A 25,354-nucleotide genomic window follows, 5' to 3' on the forward strand; every position below is an offset into this window, starting at 1 on the left:
CCTCTCCCCCTCGAAGAGGTGGGCTGAATGGGACTAAGAGAACCTTAGTGTTGCCCATGTAGCTCATCCTCTTCTTTTCTTCTTTTTTCCCCTGCTCAAGCTGAACGTGTCAGGCTCCCCCTCAAACGTCCCCGAGGTGGTGCCCTGTTTTGCAGGTGAAGTGAGGTTTTAAGGAGGGATGCTTTCACTTTGTCATTTTGCGCTAGAGTGCTTCTTGCCTCTAACACTTTATTATTATTCTTGTTTGATTTCTGCATGTTAGTATATGATGCTTGGGCATACTATATTAAACAAATTTATGCAACATACTCCTCACGCATAGGCTTGTATTTCATTGAATAAAAATGGCTCAAATGCCTTAGTTAACATAACATGGACTGAATAAAGGTTTATCGATTTGAAACGGCTATGTTTCAGGCTATTTAAACAAAATATTTCTTTAACACATCAGCATTGAAACTGTTTCTTAAGATCTGACCTTCTTGATCTGCAAGGAGGAACGCGCCTGGTCCAACCTGCTCGTGGATGATGAAAGGGCCTTCCCAGTTTGCTGACAGCTTTCCATGCTGATTTCCTCTTCCAACTGCTGCTGTCCTCCTGAGGACTAAGTCTCCTGGCAGGAGCTCCCTGTGCTTGACCCTTTTGTTGAAAGCTTTTGAGATCCTGCTCTTTTGGGCTGCCAGCTTAAGGGCTGCTTTTAGCCTTACTTCTGGCAGGAAGTCTAGCTTTTCCAGCATGCGCTTTTCATTTCCTTGCTGCTCATAGTGCTGTATCCTCAGGCTGGGGATTTGCACTTCCACAGGGACAACTGCATCAACCCCGTAGGCCAGGGTGAAAGGGCTTTTACCGGTTGACTCCTTCTCAGTGGTCCTATTTGCCCATAAGACCTCTGGGATTAAGTCTGCCCACAGGCCTTTTACTCCTCCAGCTTCTTCTGTAGGGCTGTCAAGATCAACTTGTTTGCTGCTTCTACTTGGCCATTGCTCTGCGGGTGGCAGACTGAGGCACTTGCATACTTGGTGCCCATATCCCCAGGTAGTCCTTTATGGTGTCACAGTCAAATTGTCACCCATGATCAAAGACTATGCACTATGGCACCCCGAATCTAGTGATGATGCTCTTCTATATAAATGTTCTGACCTGGGTTGCCTTTGTGTACTTGGTGGGCTCAGCTTCTATCCACTTTGTAAAGTAATCTATTGCCACAATGAGATACTTCCTGTCTGCTGACCCAGTGGTGAAAGGTCCCAATATGTCCATTCCCCACTGAGCGAACGGGATCGGGCTAAGGATTGGAGTCAGATCGTTTGCTGGCTGATTTTATGACTGGTGAATATTTTTGACACTTGTCGCATTTTTTAACATATGCTAGTGCATCTTGCGTGAGAGTTGGCCAATATGCCCCTCTTCTGAGGACCTCTACTCCCAATGCTTTCCCGCCGATATGGTTGGCACATATTCCGGAGTGGGCTTCTTCCATAATGCCCTCCTGCTCCCATTCTGGAATACACCTCAGCAGTGGCTTTGAGAAGCCTTTCTTGTTGAGCTCTCCATTCATCACTACATACCAATTTGCGTCTTTCTTCACCTTTTTAACCTGTACTTCATCATCGGGCAGCGAGCCATGAAGTTTGTACGCCAAGATGTATGGGAACCAGGCTCTCAGACTCCCAACGCAGTTTACCTGCTCCTTTTCAGCGATGTTGCTTTCCTCTAACACTTCGACCATCACTGTTCTTGTGAGGCTTTGTAAGGTGGAGCTAGCTAACTTAGATAAGGCGTCAGCCTGAGAGTTTCTTGCTCTAGGGACCAAATTTATCTGGAAATGGACTAGCTGGGCTACCAGTTCTTTCACTTTGGTTACATATTTCATCATAGTGGCTTCCCTTATCTCATACGCCCCTGCAGTTGGCTGGCAATGAGCTGAGAATCAGTCTGCAGGTGTACTTAGCGGGCTCCGGCTGCGAGGCTCATACGCAGGCATGCCAGCGTCGCCTCGTACTCTACTTCATTATTAGACGCTTTGAACTTGAACTTGATGGCATACTCAAATACGTTTCCTTCTGGAGACGTAATTATGACTCCTGCCCCACTCCCCGTTTGGGCTGAGGATCCATCCACTTCCACCTTTCAGACCCCAATGTCATCCTCTTTCTCCTCATAGGAGGCTTCCACTATGAAGTCTGCTAAAGCTTGTGCCTTGATGGCTGCTCTAGGCTTGACCTTGAATTCATACTCAGAAAGCTCGATTGCCCACTTTAAGAGTCTACCCGATGCATCCATCTTTTGTAATGCTCTCTCCAGCGGGTGGTTTGTGAGGACCTCTATTATATGCGCGTCAAAATATGGTTTTAGCTTTCTTGCTGCTGTGACCACTGCGAAGGCTAGCTTCTCTACCAGGGGGTATCTTTGCTCTGCCTCGTTCAGCACGTGGCTCACGAAATATATCGGCCTTTGTTGCTTCTGTCTTTCTACCAGGAGAACGGCTGCGATTGTCTGTATTGACGCTGAGATGTACAACTGCAGTTTTTCCCTCAGCTCCAGGCTGATCATTGTTGGGAGCTTAGTCAGATGCTCCTTAATACCCTCAAAGGCTTCTTTCTCCTTAGTCCCCCACTTGAATTCTCTGTTTCCTTTCAATAGCTGATAGAATGGCAAGGCTTTGTCTACTGACTTGCTGATGAATCTGGTCAGTGCGGCCATTCTTCCTGTCAACCGCATGATATCTATGATGCTCTTAGGCTCGGGCAGACTGAGGACTACTTTGACCTTTTCTGGGTTGGCATCTATTCCTCTCTCGCTGATCAGAAAACCCAAGAACTTTCCCGAGCTCACTCCAAAGACACATTTCTTCGGGTTGAGCTTGATTTTATACTTGTTCAGGGTGGCAAATGTTTCCTCCAGATCCATGATATGTCCAGCCTGCGTGACGCTCTTAACAATTGAGTCGTCAACGTATACTTCCACATTTCTTCCCTTCTGGGGAAGGAACACTCTATCCATTGCCTTCTAAAAAGTTTCTCCAGCGTTCTTCAGCCCGAAGGGCATAGCTACGTAATTATACACTCCCTCTTCGGTAATAAATGCAGTTTTCTACCTGTCTGGCTCGTGCAGGCTGATCTAATGGTACCCTGAGAAGGCGTCCATGAAGCTTAGCAGGGCGTGCCCGCTGGTTGAGTCTACCAGTTGATCTATCCGTGGCAGTGGGTAACAGTCCTTCGGGCAGGCCTTATTAAGATCCGTGAAATCAACACACATTCTCCATTGGTCATTTGCCTTCTTCACCATGACCACAATGGCTAACCATTCTGGATAGTCACAGGATTCAATAAATCCTGCTTCCAAGAGTTTTTCCACCTCTTCCTGGATTGCCTGGTTTTTCTCCGTGGAGAAGCTTCGCTTTTTCTGCCTGACTGGCCTAATATCCTCCTTCACATTTAGCCTATGCACCATGACTGCTGGGTCAATTCCGGGCATCTCATCTGCCGAAAATGCAAAAATGTTTTTATTCTTTCTCAGCAGCTCTATGAGGTGCACCCCTACTCCTGGATCAATGTCTTTCCCAATTTTCACCGTCCTCGAGGGATCACCTTCTATGAGCTCGACTGTGACATTCTCCCCGATGGGAAGTGGTCTGGCCATTTCTTCTTTTGCAGGCTCGAAGTTTTCCATTACCAACTTCTGTTTATCTTTTTCCTTGTGATACTCTTCACGCTTCCTTTTCCTCGACTTCCTCTCAGGCTGCTCAGGGAGCCTTCTCTCGGAACCAGACTGATGTCTGGTTTTGGCAGGCTGCTTTAAGGCAGTTATGTAACATTGTTGGGCTGTCTTCTAGCTTCCCCTGAGCTTTGCTGACCGACCCTCATTAGATGTGTAAGCCATGGCCAGGTGGTAAGTGGATACCACCCCGCCTATCTTGTATATGAGCGGTCTTCCCATGATTACATTGTAGGGTGAAGGGGAGTTTATCACGAGAAATTCTACTCGGACATCATGCCTTGTTAACCTCTCTCCTACCCGGACTGAGAGTTTGATTATGCCTTCTGGGGTAAGCCCCGAGCCATTAAACCCGGTGACCTCGTAGTTTACTCTCTTCAGGTCTTTTATGTCCAACTTCAGCTCATTGAACGCACTGATGTATATAAAGTTGGCTGAGCTGCCTCCGTCTATTAGTATTCTATCCACCTCCCAGTTTGCAATTCTCATTGTCACCACCAGCGGGTCATCATGAGGGTAAATTATGCCCTTCTGGTCATACTCGTCAAACGTGGCTCGTGGCTGCGGGGGAAGAGGTGTCCATCTACGCTTATCATTGTCGTTTATTTGATGTATCATTGACCGCAGGTCAGCCCGCGCTCTATTAACTGTCCCCCCATGTACTGGACCCCCGCTGATCACGTACACCCTGCCCTTTGGCTTGGCATCTCTATCCTTGTCTCCAGCTGGGCCCCTATGACCTCCTCTGCGGTCAGCTCGGCCCGTTCTATCCTCCTCCCTTCTTCTGGGAGGGTCATCACGTTGCTTAAATTGACTCAAGTATCCTCTCCTGACTAAGTCCTCTATGTTGTCCTTCAAGTGCGTGCATTCTTTAGTGGTGTGGCCATAGTCCTTGTGAAAGTCACACCACTTACTGGTATCACGACTCCTGTTTACCATCCTTGGAGGTCTCTGCCACTTATCATCAGCCTTATTTACGCTGAATATGTGAGATCTGGAATGGGTTAGTGGGGTATACTGATCAAACTTCCCAGGCCTTGGCCTTCTCATTGGATCGGACCTTCTCAGTCCCACTGCCCTGTCCGCTTCTCTGCGGTTTTGCTCAGCCCTGCTTGGCTGGTCCACCCTAGGTGTGTTCTCTACCCGGGTGACCTCTGCCCGCTTAATTGAGTTACCTGTTGCTTTCCTACCCAGCATTGCTCTGTCAGTCTTGTCTGCTTTGATGAACTCATGCGCTTTACCCAACGCTTCAGCGAGCGTTTTGAGGCTCTTACGCCCCATATATGCTCTGAATGGTGACCCTGGCAGTAGGCCACTCTGCATTGCTAACATCACTACCTCCTGGCTCATATTTGGAATGGTTGTTGCCTCCTTGTTGAATCTGGTGATGAACTCCCTCAAGGGCTCATCCTTTCCCTAAACTAGGGACATCAGCTCGGTTGTTACAGAACATTTAGGGATGGCGCCGTACCATTTCGCTGCCAGCCCCTCCAGAGTTGGTGGGAAAGCCTTACACCAGACTGAGTCTGTCATGGTGTAAAGTACCATATGATTCTTGAAAGCTGATATGTGGCTTTTGGGTGTTGTGGTTCCATTGTACTTGCAGCTCGGCATCTTCACCTTCTCCATGGGTTCTTCCAGAATCTCCCAGGAAAATGGGGAATCATCTGGAACAACTTGGATTCACGCTCGTTTGTCTCTCTTCGGGCTGGGTCCTCGCTCTGCGACCGGTGACCTACTGCGAGGGACCCGCTTCTCCGGGCTGATTCGAGCGAGGGTTATTTCCTCCACACTCCATTCTCGATTCAAGTTGCGAGCTTCCAGCTCCAATACCTTTTTCCTCAGCTGAATGAGTTCTTTCTGCTCGGGGTGAGAGTTGAGACTTCCGGCTTTTTCGCTGCGGGCTCCGCAACTGCCGTTGTTGGTGATGGGCTTGCCCCCTTACCCATATTGGTAAGGACCGCTGTCATTGCAGCCAGCTGCTCCTTGCTGCACTTAGAGAGGTTCTGCATAATGGCTGGCATATTTACGGGCTGCGGTTTCTGGGTTACAGGTGCTGAAACAATAAGCTCATTGTTCGCGCCTGTTAACGACATTCTGTACTTGAAAATAAAGTTGGATCCTACCGGATCTACTAGTTTCGCCGCTGCTTTAGCAGTGGCTGATGTCGATCCGATGGGGTTGGATTTCTGTGAGATGGTCGATTTGGGGTTTCCGGTGGATCCTTTTAGATCGCTGGTTACTGTGGGGTGTTTTTTGTGGTGTTTGGCTAGTCTCATTAGTTTTGGACGTGGGTGTTTGTACAGTTTCTTCTCCAGCCATGGTGGTTAGTTAACTAGTCCCTAGCTCAGTTGGTGAACCTCAGGTTAGATGGTCCTAGCCCCTCCTTCTAGCGCCAATTGTTCCAGGTATGGATCTAAGGGTTCTGCTGGGTGAGCTGGGTCCCGTCAACAACCTACACACGGCAGCACACGTAAACTGCCCTCGGGGGTGGCTCGAGGAACCCCCCCTCCGAAGCTTAAGTTAGAGAGTGTTTAGAGAGAGAAAGTGTACTTAGAGAGATATAGAAAGCGTAATAACTTGAGTGTCTAACCTCCTTTCCATTGTAATTTACCCTCTATTTATAGGCGTACTATCTCATTCGTGGAGAGTTTAGCCTGGTCAGCCCTGCGGGCTGACTCTGCCGGGCTGATGAGCCCTCCTCTAGTTGCTTATTCGGCGGTGAGTGTGCACCCTGGGGGCTGGGCGATAGTTCAACGGGAGCTATCCTATACAACAACCCTTAAAAAGACCTTTTTGAGGTATACACACACTTGTGCGAGATTCGGCTAGAGCTACGTTCGGCCTGATTCCTAAAGGATACATAGGCAACCTCACATCGAGGTGCGGCCGTAATAAAAATGCATTCACATTCACATTCACACATCATGATCATATCAAAGGATCTCCTATGCTCATCCCTATCTACTTAGATCTAGACTTGGGGGCTAGATCCTTACATCATTAGCTTACCTAGCCTAAAGAGTCACCATCATTTGACTCTTCTTGAAATAATATCTTTTTCCACACACTTAGCCCTTGCGGCCTAACTTTGGAATCACTTTCACACACATCACAGATGCATGACCAAATATACCTTCCCTTAAGAACCCTTTGTCATGGAATCTTAACACAACGTTGAAGCATGCCTTATCATATCAACATCCCTCATCAATCATAATTGTCATTGCATCACGAAGTATGATGCTTAGCCTCCGTGCCTAAGTTACCCAAATACTTTCATCATTGAGTCAACCATTGAGATAGCCTAGGATGGATTAATCCTTGCACCTTGAGAGATAATATCAAACAACATTTGACTAAGCTCATTCAACATGCATTCGAAAACTACGATTCTTTTTTCGCGTGTTTCTTTTTCGGGAGAAAGTCGGTACCCTCCACAAAAATGACGGAAAATTTTTGCTTTTTTGCATTTTTGAGTCGCACGATCACATTACAATGCACACACGAGTCATGTACACATTGAGTCATGTCGTGTCAATGAGTCAAGCAACACTAAACCATAGGTCAACCCTAAAGAAAGATAAGCAAAGTCCTATACTCAAAGATATAAATGCAGGTACATCCTAGCTAGCGAGGACATTCCCAGATTTTTTTGAAAAAACCGCGAATATGACACAGGAGATTCCTCCGAGATAAGAGGAATTACATTGATCGGTAAATTGGAGATGAAGAGCTTTAATTTACAAAAGATTTGAGCGTATTTGGTTGAAAGGAAATGACCAAGTTCAAAGTTCGGAGTGAAACCGAGCAACAGTGGCAGTAAGAGCACAATAGGGAAGACCCGACTCCAGCGCCAGACAACGACATCCAGCGTCGGCAGCAGATTACAGAGCCTGGCGCTAGATCCCAACCAACGTCTGGCGACAGAGCCAATTCTTGGCGCCAGCAGAATTTCCGTGGCGACAGAGATCGAAGCCTCATACAGCAATTTCGGGTTCCTTGGTACGCCAGTTAGCCCCTGTAAGAAATTTGACATGATTAAGTAGTCGGTTTGATTACAACCGCAAATAAGTGATCGACCTGACGAAAGATTGTCTCGCTTAGCTTAAAGCGCCTAAACATTGGCTCATCACAAAGGCACCGACATACTGGTTCAGAAGCACCGACGTAATGGTTCACAGCACCGACATACTGGTTTACAAGCAGCAGAAGCGCCGATGCACTGGCTAAAGAAACGTTCAAGCGAGCTATAAAGATCGACAAGCGTTGGTCTTCGGTGATTTTCTTCGGAATATTATCGCAACAACTAAGGATGACTTTAAGCAAAGTTATTTTCGACAGCGTTCGCTAAGATTGTGGAAGTTGTCACCAAAGATTTGAGAAGATAGCACGAGATGGGCGGTCTTCGACGACATTCGCAAGACTGTGGAGGTTTTCACCGAGATTTGAGAAGATGGCACGAGATGGGCGGTCTTCGACGGCATTCGCTAAGATTGTGGAGGTTGTCACCGAGATTTGAGAAGGGAGGTTCGTGATGAGGCAGTCTTCGGCGACTTTGCTATGATTGGGAAGGTTGTCACTATGATTCAAGAAAAAGAAGCTATTTGTTCAGAAACGCGTGAACATATCCAAAAAACCTCTATAGTTCATAGACGAGTGAACATCAAAACAGCAAGAAGGCGTTCCGTTAGATTATGGAAAGTTGTCAAATACAGCAATACAACAGCAACAAATCGGTTACCCTCATAGACGTGTGCTCGACGGTGCAAGATACGCGTTTCTTAACTCTTTTATCTGTTTAACTAATGCTAGTTTGCTGGTATCGGCGTTACAAGAATGATTTAGAATCGCAGAACGTTCTGAATCATTCTCCGTCCCTATCGATACTTTGACTTTCGTTTTCGAAACTTGCGTTTCTCTAAACTCAGTCAAAGTGGGGGCTTCTATAGACACCCAAATATGTCTCCCCAAAACCAAAACCAGTGATGAATACCTTTCATGTCATTTGATTATCGAACAAGGCGAAAGTGTGAAAAGTCTAGTGATGAGGATGTTTTTATTAAAATATCTCTTCTTTCTGTTTTTGAAAACATTTCTTTTCTTACCTTATTTATGAAAAACGTGCATTCTAGTTTAGTTTGGTCAGTGATAAGGGTCCAATAATAGTGTAGTTGGATAGGGCTTGAAAATACCTTTCCAACGATATATTATATGCCCAATTCCGATGAATAACGAGGAAGAAGTTATGGCCAAAATACTAAACTAGGCCCAAACCGGATTTTACCTACGAGCCAATGATCATGTGGAGGGTCCAAAAGTCTAATCCTATTCCTAGACTAATTAGGATAAATTAGAACCTTCCATAAGTTTTTAAAAGATCTTAATTATCCTTTTTGAAAAGATAAGATTAAAGAACTTGAGTTAAATAAAAACTTTCCTTTTTTAAAACTTTCCTTTTTCTTAAATCCTAATTCTATTCGAATTTAAAGATGTTCAAAGACAGTCAGATATTATTTTCGTGCCTCATAATATTTATCCAAATTTTATATGGTGGGATATATCTTGAAATTATCTTTCCAATGATGTATTATAATATTAAATCCGAGCTATAATGAAAAAGATATGAATTAGACATGAAACTCTATCCAAAACTTACACCCTTCCACTATTTCGGCCATATCTTTTTATCTACAAAAGATTTTAATTTGATTTTAATTGGGTTAGAAAGTAGACTTCAAGGGCTTTCCAACGACATATTACAGCCTTATTTGGACTTCTAGATAAAAAAATATGATAAAAACAAAATCCGCAAAAACTGTTGTCCATCGAAATCTATTTCGATTCGAATTCGGATTCTCTTCTCATTCTTCGTCCCTCTTTTTTCTCTATAAATAGAGGTCATATCTCCCCTTTTTCAATCATCAACAACTATCAATTCTCTTTAACAACTCTCTAATTCTCTTCTCTCTCTAAGCTAAAGCTTGTTCTCTCTTTCTCTTTTCTAAACTAGCCTTCTCTCAAACAAAATTCCACATTCACAAGACCAAGAAAAACCTAGCATAATTCGAAGTTGCCTTTGCCCTAGACGTGAAAGGTTTGATATTTCTGAGGGCTTGGTCCCAAATCTCTATTTCAATTATTTAATTTAATTGTTTGTTTATTATTTTCCTTGAAGTTACTAACATGTGTATTTTGTTATTAAAAAGAGATACGACGCATCCAAGTAAGTGCTTTAATTGATTTATTGATTTTATGATATAGAATTCATGCTTAGATTGTTATTTTGATTCCTAGTATCATGTTAGGATGTTTTAATGATTCCTAGTATCATGTTTAGGATGTTCCTAGTATCATGTTAGGATGCTTTCTTTAGTATGATATTTAGGGTGATTTGCTTATATCAATTATGATTTCTATGATGCTTCCTATTTTCTTTCCTAATAGCATATTAGTATCATGTTAGGGTTAAAGCTTTAATCTTTATTGTTTAGTGACATGCTAGGGTTTGTTATTAATATTGTTAGTATCATGCCTAGGATCTTGCTATTATTATGATTTAACATGATTATTGTTGTTGTGATGATTATTTTAATATTATTATTATGATTATAATAATTATTATTATTATGTTGATTGATATTTATTGTTATTGCTTGATCACACCTTTTATGCATGTTTAAAGGGAATTTGTACTTGTAATCACGCTTAATAAGAAAATTGATAATCTTGTTTAGGGTTAATATGATTATAATTCAAGTGATCGCCATAATAGTTTATTTGTGCACTAATATTCAACCAACATAGATAAACAGGTTTAGGGTAATCCTATTGATTGCATGTTAGTCAGAAAGCGCACATGAATACGATCAGAATAAAGTAGAGGCCTATTATTTGGGCAGGTTCAATCTCTTTTAGGTGGGATTTGTACCTTCATCCCCGAACACCAGTATGGTTCCAGACCTATTGGAGTTAACAATCTCCTGGATTGTTAAGGGGTGTAACCTTCACCCTGTGAACGGTTTACAAGTTCCTAAAACTTGTTGGCGACTCTTTTGCTCTAGCTTCCTTCTATTTGGACGCCACCGTACTTTAGTGTATGATCACATTGGGGTTCAAGTTTGGGGTAATGCTTGAAATATTCCCTACAATATTAATTTTCAATTAATTGCATAATTTGAATATATTAAGGGCTATTAAGATTATAATTATGTAAATTGTAAGTCCACTATGTGTGAATGTGTCAATTTGTGTGAATTGTGATTTTTTTTGTTTGTTGTTCTTCTTGAGTTCTTATTGTAGACACCCATTTGTGTCTCCCCAAAACCAAACCCAATGATGAGTACCTTTTGTGTCGAATCATAATCGAATGAAGCAAAAGTGCGGAAAGTTTAGTGTTGCGGATAGTTTTAATTTCTTTTCACTTCTCTCTGTTTTTAAAAACTTATTTTAAGAAAACAGTCAATCCAGTTTGGTTGGTCCATGATACGGGTCCAATAGTAGTGTAGTTGGATGGGGCTTGACAAGAGCTTTACAACGATATATTATAAGCCCAATTCCGATGAGTATTGAGGAAGTTATGGCCAATTTACTGAACTGAACCCAGTTTGAGCCTTATGTGCGGCCCAATGATCTAGAGGAGGGCCTAATAAAATTTATCATTCCTAATGCAATTAGGAATGGTTTTAGTCTTCTAGATTCTTCTAGAAAGTTCTTTTCATTCCTAATTCAATTAGCATTGATAAATTGACTTTTGTTAACTTTTCAGAGTTTTAATTAAAATAAAAAAGCATTTTTGAGGAAATACGATTTTATCCTCCTGTACGGTAATTTTTATCTGATTTTATAAAACGCGTAAATTTCTTAAATCAGCGCCAAACGCAAGCTGTAGCGCCTGGCGCTATGCTTGGCGCCAAGCGCTAGTGTTGGCGCCTGCCAGCGTTGGCGCTGGTTCTGTTTTTTGTGCGCCAATGCTCTGTTTTGATAATTTTATCTTTTTGTCTGATTTTCGCTATAAATAACGTCGTAAAAACTCCGTTTTGATTCACCTACAACCAGTTTTCAATTCTCTCTATTTTAATCAATTCTCATCAAGTTTTCCTTGATTACTCTCTCTCTCCCCCTTTTCTAAACTAGCTTTTTACATACAAAATTCCACATTCATTAGATCAAGAAATACCTAGCCATATTCGAAGTTGCCTTCGCCCTGGACGTGAAAGGTTTAATTTCTGAGGGTTTGGTCCCAAATCTCTATTTCCATTATTTAATTGTTTTGTTTTGTTTTATTATTTTCCTTGAAGTTACTAACGTGTGTATTTTGTTATTAGAAAGAGGTACGAGGCATTAAAGTAAGTGCTTTAATGTTTTTATTGATGTTATGATGTAGGGTTCATGCTTAGATTGTTATTTTGATTCCTAGTATCATTTCTAGGGTAATTTTAATATTAAGTATGATTGAAAGTATGATGCCTTTTATTTTCTTCATAATATTTATTCATGTTAGTATCATGTTAGGGTTAAAGATTTGATTTTTAATGCTTAGTGACATGCTAGAGTTTGTTATTAATCTTGTTAGTATCATGCCTAGGATCTTGCTATTATTATGCTATAATATGATTATTATGATTATGATTATTATAATTGTTATTATGATCATTATTATTTTGATTATTTTAATTATAATTTATTTTTATTATGATTATAACTTTATGATGATGATCATGATTATTATGACTATTATGATTATTATTATGTTGCTTGATATTTATTGTTATTGCTTGATCACGCCTTTATGCATGTTTAAAGGGAATTGTTACTTGTAATCACGCTTAATAAGATATTAATAATCTTATTTAGGGTTAATTTGATTATAATTCAAGTGATCGCCAATAATAGTTTATTTGTGCATTAATATTCAACCAACATAAATTAAACAGGTTTAGGGTTAATCCTATTGATTGCATGTTAGTCAGAAAGCGCACATGAATACGATCAGAACAAAGTAGAGGCCTATTATTAGGGCAGGTTCAATCTCTTTTAGGTTGGATTTGTACCTTCATCCCCGAACCCTATTTGGTTCAAGACCTTATGGAGTTGACGATCTCTTGGATCGTTAAGGGGTGTAACCTTCACCCTGTGAACGGTTTACAAGTTCCTAAAACTTGTTGGCGACTCTTTTGCTCTATCTTCTTCCCTTTTGGACGCCACCGTACTTTAGTGTATGATCACAGTGGGGTTCAAGCTAGGGGGTTAACTCTTGAAATTATTCCCTACAGTTTTTTGGCGACTCCACTGGGGAGGATTTCTATTTTAATTCCTGAATTTGTTTCGGCAATGATTTAGAATGAGTGGATGAGACTCAAAACATTCTAAGTATTTCATGTGCGTAATTTTGATTAACATTATTGTCATATGCATAAAAAAGATCTCATTGGAAAGACCATCCGTAATGAGTTAAAAACATAGGATTTTACACGTAGGAAATTTGAGAAATATCTTTCACAACTAGGACCGAAATAACACTGCGCGAAACAAGAAAATTTTATCGAGCACAGAAAGCTGCTGAGGCATGTAGGAATTAGCGCCAGGGGCCAGAGCATTGGCGCCAGACTTTTAACTGTAGCGCCAGACACCAACATTGGCGCCAATCGCTACAGCTAAAACTGGCGCCAAATTCCTCCAATACCGAGCCAGAAATATGCGTTCTAATTTCGACCAGTTTTTCGTATTGTTTGCTTGATCCTATTTCCTGATTGAATTTTTTCTCACTTTTCTGAAACCCATATGTGTTCTACATATGGACATAACCCTCTGGGAATTCATGCTCTATCTATCTGATTGAACGCTCTGAGCAACAAAGGGTACATCTGAGAATGTTGAATTCACCAAACCATGGAAGCAAGTTTTTCTAAACTCGCGGTGTCCCATCTACTCGCGCCAACCCTTCACGGTTAGGCTTCCGCGCGGTGCATCCGGACAATTAACCATGGACCCTCTATTGACTAAACCATATCCCGAACTTTAGAGAACTAGAGCCATGGTTAGGTTGCAAACTTATTGCATCATATTGTGCCTACTTGACTAATTGTGCATTATTTGTTGCGCATATATTCTATGATCTCTTAACCGCTTGTTTGACTTGTGTTGAGATTAAATAAATTGATGACTTAAAGAACTTTGCCTAATTAATTAATTAATTAGTTTGAGTAAATAAATTCTAATTTTTTAATCAGAATTGACCTAGTACGACTTTAGGCATACCCTTGTTGATTAATAACACCGAAAACAGTCCCAGATTGAAGCTCCAGTATTGGCGCCAAAGTCTGGACTGTAGCGCCACTCTGTGGAGTGTGGCGCCTGGCGACAACTCTGTCATCTAGCGCTACACTACACAGTGCGACGCCAGTCTTGTCGTTTTGCCGACAGTTCGGATTATTGGTCGAGTCATCACCTAGTGTCTAATTAACCAGTTTGCTAATTAAGTCGGTTAAATTTCGCTGTCAATAACACCTTGTCGAATCATTAATTGAGTCTAGACGCTAAGTCACATAGTCTAGCCACATGATCATGACACGAGTCTTAACATGTCACCTACACTCACTAGTCTTAGCATACACTTTGAGTATATGTCACCATAACCATGTTTTAGGTTCATGCATGAGTCGGTCTTTTCCGTCATTTGAGTTGGGGGTACATTCTATTCCTAGTTCTTCATATCCCTCCATCTACATCATTTTTCTTCACATTCTTCCATCTTTCTTCACCTCCTCCATCCATTGCATGTTGAATAAAGTTTGAGTCAAATAATTAACAATGAATATCCCCAAATTCCTTTTCCACAGTACTTGGTCGAGGAGAGAAGGGCGATTAATCAAGGACAACCTCTTTATTCAGGTCTCACTTTTGATAAACCAATTCGTCAAAAGAGGAAGGCTAAAAAGATAATGGCAAGTCAAGAAGAAGTCAATGAGCTTAGGAACCAATTGGTTACCGTAACTGAGACACAGAAGTTCCTCACACTCGAGATCGATGATCCCGTGAAGCAACAACAAATGAACCTTATGCAAGAAAGTTTGAGCAAGCTATCTAGTGACTATAAATTTCAGGGCATGAGTTCACAAGGGGTCTCTCTGGACAAGGAACTTCTTCCGCATAAGTTCAACGCCACTGACATCCCTAAATTCAAGGCAACTGATAACCCTTATTTTCATCTAAGAGCTTTCGAAACTATAATGAGGATTAAGGGTATCGACAAGGTTTTCCCCTCTCTGTTCCCACTATCTCTCGAAACCGTTTGTCAACAATGGTTCTTTTCTCTCGAGGAAGAAAAAACCTCTTCTTGGGAGTCGATAACAAACGCTTTCATAGATAGATATAAGTGCAACATCCAAGACGAAACAGACCACAGACAACTTGAGATGTTAAAACAAAAAGAGAATGAAGGCTTTACTTCTTTCTTCAACAAATGGAGGGAAACTTCTGCTAATATGGTCAAAACTCCCACTGAAAAGGAATCTGTGAGGATGTTTATCAAGAATCTCCAAGGGAAGTATTCAAGGCACTTAAAGTACCAACACAATTTAAATACTTTCAAGGTTGTCTATAATATAGGCATTGACATTGAAGATGACCTTCTGAAAGATAATAGTGCGAGAGGAAAAAAGCACGACCATCCTTCTTCTTCCTCTCCCATTAATGAGGTACATGCCACGAACGCCTCTAAACCACGAATCCAAAGATCAAAAAGGGTGTTCACTCCACTTGGTATGAGTTATGAAACAGCTTTCGAGAAGTTACACCACAAAGGACTAGTCATGCCCATAGGGCCCATCAAAGATCCAGTTCCAGAAGCCAGGCCACCTAAGTGGGACCCTAATAAGCAATGCAAATATCACCAAGGAAAGGGTCATGACACCGAGGAGTGTTGGAAACTCAAAGAAGCTATTCAAGATCTGATCGATAACAATGAAACTTATGAGATTCTAGTCATCGAAGAAAGTCAAACATCCTTCGATCCATCACTTCTTATCACACCTATAGGAGAGCCCATGATCGAGACAACTTATATGACCTCTCTCGATGAAGTGGCCATGATTGGGGAGGATGAAAGTCTTTTCTTAGATAATATCAGGGAGGACTCGTCAAGTCTAAAAGAGGACGTTCAAAAACTACAAGATGTCATTGCCATGCTCTTGAATGTGGTAGAAGGATTAGCAAATCGGGTAATGGCCATCGAACAAAATTCTCGCCAAGAGTTTAATGAAGAACTCAATGCTCCTAAGCCACTAGCAAAATGGACCATTGAAGGATACATACCAATAGGAACGCCTTACAATGAAGCTTTTAACTGTTTACATGATCAAGGTCATATTCGCTCCATTGGTCCCAGTCAAGACCCTCCATCTGAAAAACGTTTTCCCAATGGGGATCCAAATTCCTATTATCGATACCATAAAGGTTGTGGTCACACCACCGAAGTATGTCTCGCCCTCAAGGATCGTGTTCAAGACTTCATTGATTCAAATCTCCTTCATGTTCCTCCGCGCGACAAGAAGGCCAAGATCAGTAATAATAACAACAGTGGCTGTAAAGGGAAGAAGAACGATTATCCTTCTTCTTCCGGAAACACCTACTCTAGCAATAGTGTTGGTACTTTCGACCTTAGTAAGATCCTAGCCATGGGTAATCGAAAGCAACTGAGAAAGGATTTCACCCCTATTGGAATTAGCTACGATAATGCTTTCGATCGACTCCATGCCAAAGGACTCATTACTCCCAATGGACCTATTCAAGATCCCCCACATGAGAAGAGATTGCCTAGTTGGAATCCAGACGAACAATGCAGTACCATCACGGTAGGGGTCATGCTACTGAGAGCTGTTGGAAGCTAAAGGAGGCTATCCAACATTTGATTGATAATAACAAGCTTCTCATACCTCCAGTTAACAAGAAGAGCGAGTGATGATAACGGAAACAACACAAGACAAGAGGCGAGCTTCAACGACAAGATTTCGTGACCTCTTTTTTCTGTTTCTTTTTTATTTACCCTTTCTCCAATAAGTCTAGCATAGGCACCTTTTTATTCTCCTTAGATTTATTTTGTAGGATCATTATATTTTTTTTCCTTTAATAAAATGAGCATTTATTTCCTTGCATATGATCATTTCATTATATTGCATCAAAAAAAAAATCAAAAAAATCCATGTCGAATTAAGCACAAGGTATACCAATGATTTGAGACACCCCTTGTAGCCACATCATGTTACCTTTCATCTTTCAAATTTACAATCCTTTCTTCATAAACCACTTTGAGCCTCGTCTAACGATAGACCTTTCTTTTTTTCAACCCACATCTACCTGACCTTGGGATGGGATGGTGTGCAACTTATGCAATTTCTAAAAAGCTTGAGTGATTTCAAAAGATTAAAATAAATAGAAAGCAATAGCAAAAATAAACAAAAAAAATAATAAAAGTGTACAAAAGGGAAAGTGTTCCAATGTCATTGACATGAACATATCTTTGATATGAACACGTCTCATATTGCATCTCTGTCGAGTGCTCGGTACCGTGCCTGAGAAACATGAATGCCAAGTGAGTGATAGACCGCATGATCGGGATTGCCCACACTTATTAAAATAAAATAAATGCTAAGGCAAAAAGAGCTAAAAAAGAGTAGGAACTCAAGCATAAAAATACAAAGATTCAAAAGCAAGGTTGCACACCTTGGGGGCTTATCTAGGGTCTTGAGCCTTTATCCCTTTCTTCTAACCTTTAGCCTAACCACGTTACAACCCTTAAAAAGACCTTTTTTGAGGTATACACACTTGTACGAGGTTCGGCTAGAGCTACGTTCGACTTGATTCCTAACGGATACGTAGGCAACCTCACATTGAGGTGAGGCCGTAATAAACATGCATTCATATTCACATTCACATTCACACATCATGGTCATATCAAGGGATCTCCAATGCTCATCCCTATTCACTTAGAGCTAGACTTGGGGGCTTGATCCCTACATCATTAGCTTACCTAGCCTAAGAGTCACCACCATTTGACTCTTTTAATAAATAATATCTTTCCACACACTTAGCTCTTGCGGCCTAACTTTAGTGTCACTTTAACACACTGCACATATACATGACCAAATATACTTCCCTTAGGAACCCTTTGTCATGGAATCTTAACACAACGCTGAAGCATGCCTTGTCATATCAACATCACTCATCAATCATAATCATCATTGCATCGAAGTATAAAGTGCTTAGCCTCCGTGCCTAAGTTACTCAAATACTTTCATCATTGAGTCAACAATTGAGATAGCCTAGGATGAGTTAATCCTTGCACCTTGAGAGATAATATCAAATGACATTTGACTAAGCTCATTCAACATGCACCTTCAAAACTTCGCTTCTTTCTTTTTTCGCGTCTTTCCTTTTCGGGACAAAGTCGGTACCCTCCACAAAAATGACGGAAAATTTTTGCTTTTTCGAGTCGCACGATCACATTACGATGCACACACGAGTCATGTCGTGTCATGTCACTTTGATTTGAGTCTAACACATGTGTCAAACACTTTGAGTCGAGTCAACCTCGAGTCAATCACAGAGAGTCAAGTTTATACCTTGAGTTGTGTCAAGTCGATGAGTCAAGCAACATTAAACCTTAGGTCAACCCTAAGATAATTAAAGAGATTGGCAAAGTTCTATAGTCAAAAATAAATACAGGTGCAGCAGAATAGGGAAGACCCTACTCCAATTCCTAGCGCCAGAGATATTTCAGCAGCGATAGAGCTCGAAGCCTCTCAAAAAGGTGATTTCGACCTCATACAGCAATTTTGGGTTCCTTGGTACGCCAGTTAGCCCCTATAAGCAATTTGACATGATTAAGTAGTCGGTTTGATTACAATTGCAATAAGTGATCGACCTAATGAAAGATCGTCTCACTTAGCTTAAAGCGCCTAATCACAGAGACACCGACGTACTGGTTTTAGCGGAAGCAAAGTTCAAGCAAGCTTTAGAGATCGGCAAGTGTTGGTCTTCAGAAATTTTTCTTCGGAATATTATCACAACAAACATTCAATCATCGAAGCTCCTTTGTCCAGAGACGCGTGGGCATATCATTCAAAAGCTCTTTGTTCAGAGACGCGTGGACATATCATCAAAGCTCTTTGCTCCAGAGACGCGTGGGCATATTATTCAAGCTCTTTTGTTCAGAGATGCGTGAACATTTCCATCAAGCTCTTTTGCTCCAGAGACGCGTGGGCATATCATTCAAAAGCTCTTTTGTTCGGAGATGCGTGGATATATCATCAAAGATCTCCTATTTTCAAGCTCTTTCGCTCAGAGACGCGTGGGCATCCTATTATCAAACTCTTCGTTCAGAGACGCGTGGACACATCATTCAGAAGTTCATATCAAAAAGAAGCTCTTTGTTCAGAGACGCGTGAACATATCAAAAAGAAGCACTTTGTTCAAAGACAAGTGAACATCGAAAGAGCAAGGTGGCGTTCCCTAGATTATGGAGAGTTGTCACAAACAACTGAGGATTGTTTCAAGAGAAGCAATCTTCAATATTATTCCCTTGGACGTGGAATATTATCAATGCGGATGAGGATTGTTTCAAGAGAAACAATCTTCGATGGTATTCCCTTGGACGTGGAATATTATCAAAGTGGAGGAGGATCGTTTCAGGCGAAGTAGTCTTCTATATTGGAAGCAGTTACATGCGTAGCAGTTTTCAAGCGGGATGGCATTCTCTAGCTTGAGGAGGTCATCAAAACAATCGGTTACTTTCAGAGACGTGTGCTCGACGGTGCAAGATACGCGTTTCTTAACTCTTTTATCTGTTTAACTAGCGCTAGTTTTGCAGGTATCGACATTACAAGAGTGATTTGGGATCGCAGAACGTTCTAAATCATTCTCCGTCCCTATCAATACTTTGACTTTCGTTTTCGAAACTTGCGTTTCTCCAAACTCAATCAAAGTGGGGGCTTCTGTAGACACCCATTTGTGTCTCCCCAAAACCAAACCCAGTAATGAGTACCTTTCGCGTCTAATCATAATCGAATGAAGCAAAAGTGCGGAAAGTTTAGTGTTGCGGATAGTTTTAATTTCTTTTCTCTTCTCTCTGTTTTTGAAAACTTATTTTAAGAAAACAGCCAATCCAGTTTGGTTGGTCCATGATATGGGTCCAATAGTAGTGTAGTTGGATGGGGCTTGACAAGAGCTTTCCAACGATATATTATAAGCCCAATTCCGATGAGTATTGAGGAAGTTATGGCCAATTTACTGAACTGGGCCCAGTTTGAGCCTTATGTGCGGCCCAATGATCTAGAGGAGGGCCTAATATGATTTATCATTCCTAATGCAATTAGGAATGGTTTTAATTTTCTAGATTCTTCTATAAGGTTCTTTTCATTTCTAATTCAATTAGCATTAATAAATTGACTTTTGTTAACTTTTCAGAGTTTTAATTAAAATCAAAAAGCATTTTTAAGGAAATACGATTTTATCCTCCTATACGGTAATTTTTATCTGATTTTAGAAAACGCGTGAATTGCTGAAATCAGCGCCAAACGCCAGCTGTAGCGCCTGGCGCTATGCTTGGCGCCTGGTGTTTAGGGTAATTTCACCCTGCCACGTGGCCCAATCAGAGGGTGACACGTGTCAGCCCCAAATTGGTCCAAAATGGACCAATCCCTGCTCGACACGTGTCATTCCAGAAATCAAGGGAAAAGGCGGCCTTCAGGCCCAAATCCCGAGAATGCCGCAAAACGGCGCAGCCTACCAATGATTAGGGTTCAGTGACCTAATCAGGGGCACAATTCCCAATGACCCTATAAATAGGGAGATGTCCCTCATTTTGAGGGCACGGTTTTACCATTGATTACACTTGCATTCTCTCACATCAGAGAAACACCTGAGCTTGGAATCCGAGCAGATACCCACCTAAATTTCCGTCCTCTTTATTCCTTTTCAAGTTACTAACTTGACCGTCGGAGGCGGAGCTCCAATCACCCGGAGTCTCTGTTATTTCGCAGGTACAGCTCGGCCGGATCATACTTCGTGTTGTAACTCTCCCGAGGGACAAAAACACCCAAAACACCTGGCGCCAACAGCCATCGTTGGCGCTGGTTCTATTTTTTGTGCGCCGATGCTCTATTTTGATAATTTTATCTTTTTGGCTGATTTTCTTTATAAATAACGTCGTAAAAACTCCGTTTTGATTCACCTACAACCAGTTTTCAATTCTCTCTATTTTAATCAATTCTCATCAAGTTTTCCTTGATTACTCTCTCTCTTCCTTTTCTAAACTAGCTTTTTACATACAAAATTCTGCATTCATTAGATCAAGAAACACCTAGCCATATTTGAAGTTGCCTTCGCCCTAGACGTGAAAGGTTTAATTTCTGAAGGTTTGGTCCCAAATCTCTATTTCCATTATTTAATTGTTTTGTTTTGTTTTATTATTTTCCTTGAAGTTACTAACGTGTGTATTTTGTTATTAGAAAGAGGTACGAGACATCAAAGTAAGTGATTTAATGTTTTTATTGATGTTATGATGTAGAGTTCATGCTTAGATTGTTATTTTGATTCCTAGTATCATTTCTAGGGTAATTTTAATATTAAGTATGATTGAAAGTATGATGCCTTTTATTTTCTTCCTAATATTTATTCATGTTAGTATCATGTTAGGGTTAAAGATTTGATTTTTAATGCTTAGTGACATGCTAGAGTTTGTTATTAATCTTGTTAGTATCATGCCTAGGATCTTGCTATTATTATGCTATAATATGATTATTATGATTATGATTATTATAATTGTTATTATGATCATTATTATTTTGATTATTTTAATTATAATTTATTTTTATTATGATTATAACTTTATGATGATGATCATGATTATTATGACTATTATGATTATTATTATGTTGCTTGATATTTATTGTTATTGCTTGATCACGCCTTTATGCATGTTTAAAGGGAATTGTTACTTGTAATCACGCTTAATAAGATATTAATAATCTTATTTAGGGTTAATTTGATTATAATTCAAGTGATCGCCAATAATAGTTTATTTGTGCATTAATATTCAACCAACACAAATTAAACAGGTTTAGGGTTAATCCTATTGATTGCATGTTAGTCAGAAAGCGCACATGAATACGATCAGAACAAAGTAGAGGCCTATTATTAGGGCAGGTTCAATCTCTTTTAGGTTGGATTTGTACCTTCATCCCCGAACCCTATTTGGTTCAAGACCTTATGGAGTTGACGATCTCTTGGATCGTTAAGGGGTGTAACCTTCACCCTGTGAACGGTTTACAAGTTCCTAAAACTTGTTGGCGACTCTTTTGCTCTATCTTCTTCCCTTTTGGACGCCACCGTACTTTAGTGTATGATCACAGTGGGGTTCAAGCTATGGGGTTAACGCTTGAAATTATTCCCTACACTTATGTTATTCACACATTTGTTGCCTAAAATTAAGAGTAATATGCTATGAATTATTTCTTGAGTTGATTAATTTTAAGTTTAGTATTTATGTTTAAACTTTATAAGTATGTTGTTGGTTTATATGAAAATTTTGGTTTAAAATTATCTAATTAGACATATAATATAAATTTCAGAATGAAGAGAACAAATACAAGAGATATTTCAAGTTTCTTTACCAAAAGATCTTCTACTTCAAATCCTTCTCTTTCTCAAGAACAAAATCCCCCTCCGACACAAGAAAGTAATCAAAATCACCCTCTACCACAAGAATCTCTACAAAATCTTCCTCCACCTCAAGAAAATGAACAAATTCCTCTTCCACATCAACAAGTGAACAAAATTCTTCTCCATCACACAACTTTCCTGAAAATCAAGAGGAGGGAACTTGTCATGGAGATAGTTCAAATCCTAAAACTGAAGCTCCAATTCATGAAGGAAGATTAAGTACTTCTGATATTGTTAATCTTCCACAAGATCCCAAAAAAAGGAGAAAGATAAGTGATTTTCATCCGGATGATAGGGATTTGGTTAGAAAAACATACATTCAACAAAAACCTTGTCAACCCGAAGATTTTGTATTTCCTCAAACACCTTTTGGGCCAAAATTGCGTCGCTTCAACAAAAAATGGTTTGATACTTGGCGGACATGCATGGCTTGAGTATAGTGTTGAGAAGGATGCAGCTTTTTGTTTTATTTGTTACTTATTCAAGAAAGACAATGCATCTAGAAGCGATACTTTTGTTAATGAGGGATTCAAGGCTTGGAATAGAACGGAAGCATTTGCAAAACATGTTGGTGGACACATGAGTGCTCACAACATTGCGGTTGTTGATATGAATTCATTTGTCAATCAAAAGGCTTCTATTACAACCGCATTGTCCAAACAATCACAAGAAGCAATGAATGCATATCGAAAGCGGTTAGAAGCTTCAATTGAAACTACTCAATGGCTCCTACTTCAAGGGTTGCCTTTTCATGGCCATGATGAAAAAGAAACTTCATTGAATAGAGGTAACTTCATTTCTCTATTGTCACTTCTTTCAAAGCATGATCCTGACTACTCGAAAGTTATTTTAAAAAGTGCTTCGAGTAATTGTCAACTGACTTCTCCTCCAATCCAAAAAGATATAATCAATGCTTGTGCAAAAGAAACAACTAAGGTAATTCTTAAAGAGCTTGGTGATGGATTTTTTGCCATCCTTGCCGATGATTCAACAGATGTTACCGATAAAGAACAAATGGCTTTTTGCTTGAGATATGTTAACAAAATGGGAGAGGTATGTAAACGATTTCTTTGTGTTGTGCATGTTCCTAACACCACTTCTTTGACCTTGAAAAATGCTATTGAGTCTATACTTATGCAGCACTCTTTAACTTTCTCTCGAGTACGAGGTCAAGGTTATGATGGTGCTAGTAATATGCAAGGTTCAATTAATGGCCTCAAAACTTTGATATTGAATGAATGCAAACAAGCTTACTTTGTGCATTGTTTTGCACATCAATTTCAATTGACACAAATTGCACTTGCTAAAAAGAATTCGGATTGTGGGTGGCTTTTTGTTGATGTACTTGCACCTATTTTAAATTTGTTGGATTTTCACCGAAGAGGAAAGAATTTCTTAGAGAAAAACAACGTCAACATGTTGTAGAAGCATTGTCTTTGGGTGAATTTGAAACAGGAACAGGATTAAATCAAGAACAAGTTTGGGTAACCCTTGTGACACTCGTTAGGGATCTCACTTCAAGTCGATCTTAAACGTGATTGATTTATATTCTTCCATCCTTCTTTCCCTTGATTCCATTGCAGAAGTGTCTGATACACTTGATTCAAATAAAGCACAAGCTATTACACATTTGTTGATGTCATTTGATTTTGTGTTTGTGGCACACTTGATGGTTGATATATTTGCGATTGCAAAGGAGTTGAATGAGGCCTTGCAAAAACATGATCAAGACATTGTGAATGCAATGGCCATGGTTGATGTAACCAAGGCTAATTTGCAACAGTTGAGAGATGAAGGATTTGATTTGATTATGGAAAAAGTCACTTCTTTTATGGCTAAACATTAACTTGAGATTCCAAACATGGAGGCTAAATATGTTGTTCCGGGGAGATGGATGTTTAGAGGTAAGAGCCCACAAGTGACAAATCTTCATCATTTTCGAGTTGAAGTTTTTATAAGTGTCATTGATATTCAATTGCAAGAAATTAAAAATCAATTTCCCGAGGTAAGTAAGGACTTCTTGTCCCGAAAGGAAGTGCGATGATGTTACAAAAATCCGTTCTTCATGTTAGATCAAAGTTGAAATATTTATGGACTATGAAAAGCATTATGAAGTAAGTTAAAACCCATATTTGAGACCAAGTTATCTTATAGCCTTTTCCAATTACTAATTAGGCCTAAAACGTGTTCATACATGTTTAAACTTGATTAATAATGGACCCAAATGCGTCAAATGCAATAATTGGATCCAATGGAACCTACATTGTTGAAAACCGAGCCAAACAAATAAAGCAACTATTAAATTCCCGTGCAAGGCCTATACAGATGGATTTCTTTTTCAAAGAGCTTTCCGACGGTATATTATAAGCCCAATTCTGAGCCAAAACGAAGAAGTTATGATCAAAACACTAAACCGGGCCCAAAACCGACACCCTTGCACTCCAACGGCCATAACTTTTGACCCATAATATATTTTAACCTAATTTTAACGGAATTGAAAGTAGACATTTAGAGATTTCCAATTATATCTCACATTCCTTAATTCAACTCCGCAATCAAAAGTTATGGAAGTTTTAAAAACGCGCTTCCGTATAAGGCAAACCACAAACCAGCGCAACTCAATCAGTTGTGCGCGCCTGGCGCGCGGGACTCATTAAGATGCGCGCGGCACCCAGCGTGACTCAGAGAGTTGTGCGCGCCACCTAACAGCGTGGCTCTAAAATCCTAAACCTAGATCCCTACGCCTATTAATAGGAGTCTTCATTTAGCATTATGAGCACCGAAAATTCAGAATTAAAAACATAGTATTCTCAAAACCCTAATCTCTAAACTTCTCTTACTATCATACTACTTTTCCCTCTTTCTTCCCAACTACTCTTCAACCCTAATCCATCCATTGAAGTTCTTGAAGGTACGA

The 25,354-nt window shown here is 40.3% G+C and overlaps 1 protein-coding gene across 1 annotated transcript; it reads left to right on the forward strand.

Annotated features, from left to right (window-relative positions):
- Positions 1 to 5,730: 5,730 nt before the first annotated feature.
- LOC145575575 (uncharacterized) lies at positions 5,731 to 24,283 on the forward strand. The gene is made up of 4 exons (XM_081633423.1): positions 5,731 to 5,955; positions 22,924 to 23,490; positions 23,578 to 23,638; positions 24,021 to 24,283. Exons 1-4 carry the CDS (start codon positions 5,731 to 5,733, stop codon positions 24,281 to 24,283), a joined length of 1,116 nt encoding a protein of 371 aa, XP_081489549.1.
- The last annotated feature ends 1,071 nt before the right edge of the window (positions 24,284 to 25,354 follow it).

This window comes from Chenopodium album, chromosome 13 (genome assembly GCF_948465745.1).
Source record: "Chenopodium album chromosome 13, dcCheAlbu1.1, whole genome shotgun sequence".
NCBI classification, from domain to species: domain Eukaryota; kingdom Viridiplantae; phylum Streptophyta; class Magnoliopsida; order Caryophyllales; family Amaranthaceae; genus Chenopodium; species Chenopodium album.

Bases quoted from the DNA above. Each gene is read 5' to 3' on its own strand.
- LOC145575575 (XM_081633423.1), top strand. From the start codon at position 5,731: ATGGCTGGCATATTTACGGGCTGCGGTTTCTGGGTTACAGGTGCTGAA. The intron at 5,956-22,923 runs GTTACTGTGGGG...TACTTATTCAAG, and splicing joins TGGATCCTTTTAGATCGCTG to AAAGACAATGCATCTAGAAG. The intron at 23,639-24,020 runs GTTCAATTAATG...ATTCCATTGCAG, and splicing joins TGGTGCTAGTAATATGCAAG to AAGTGTCTGATACACTTGAT.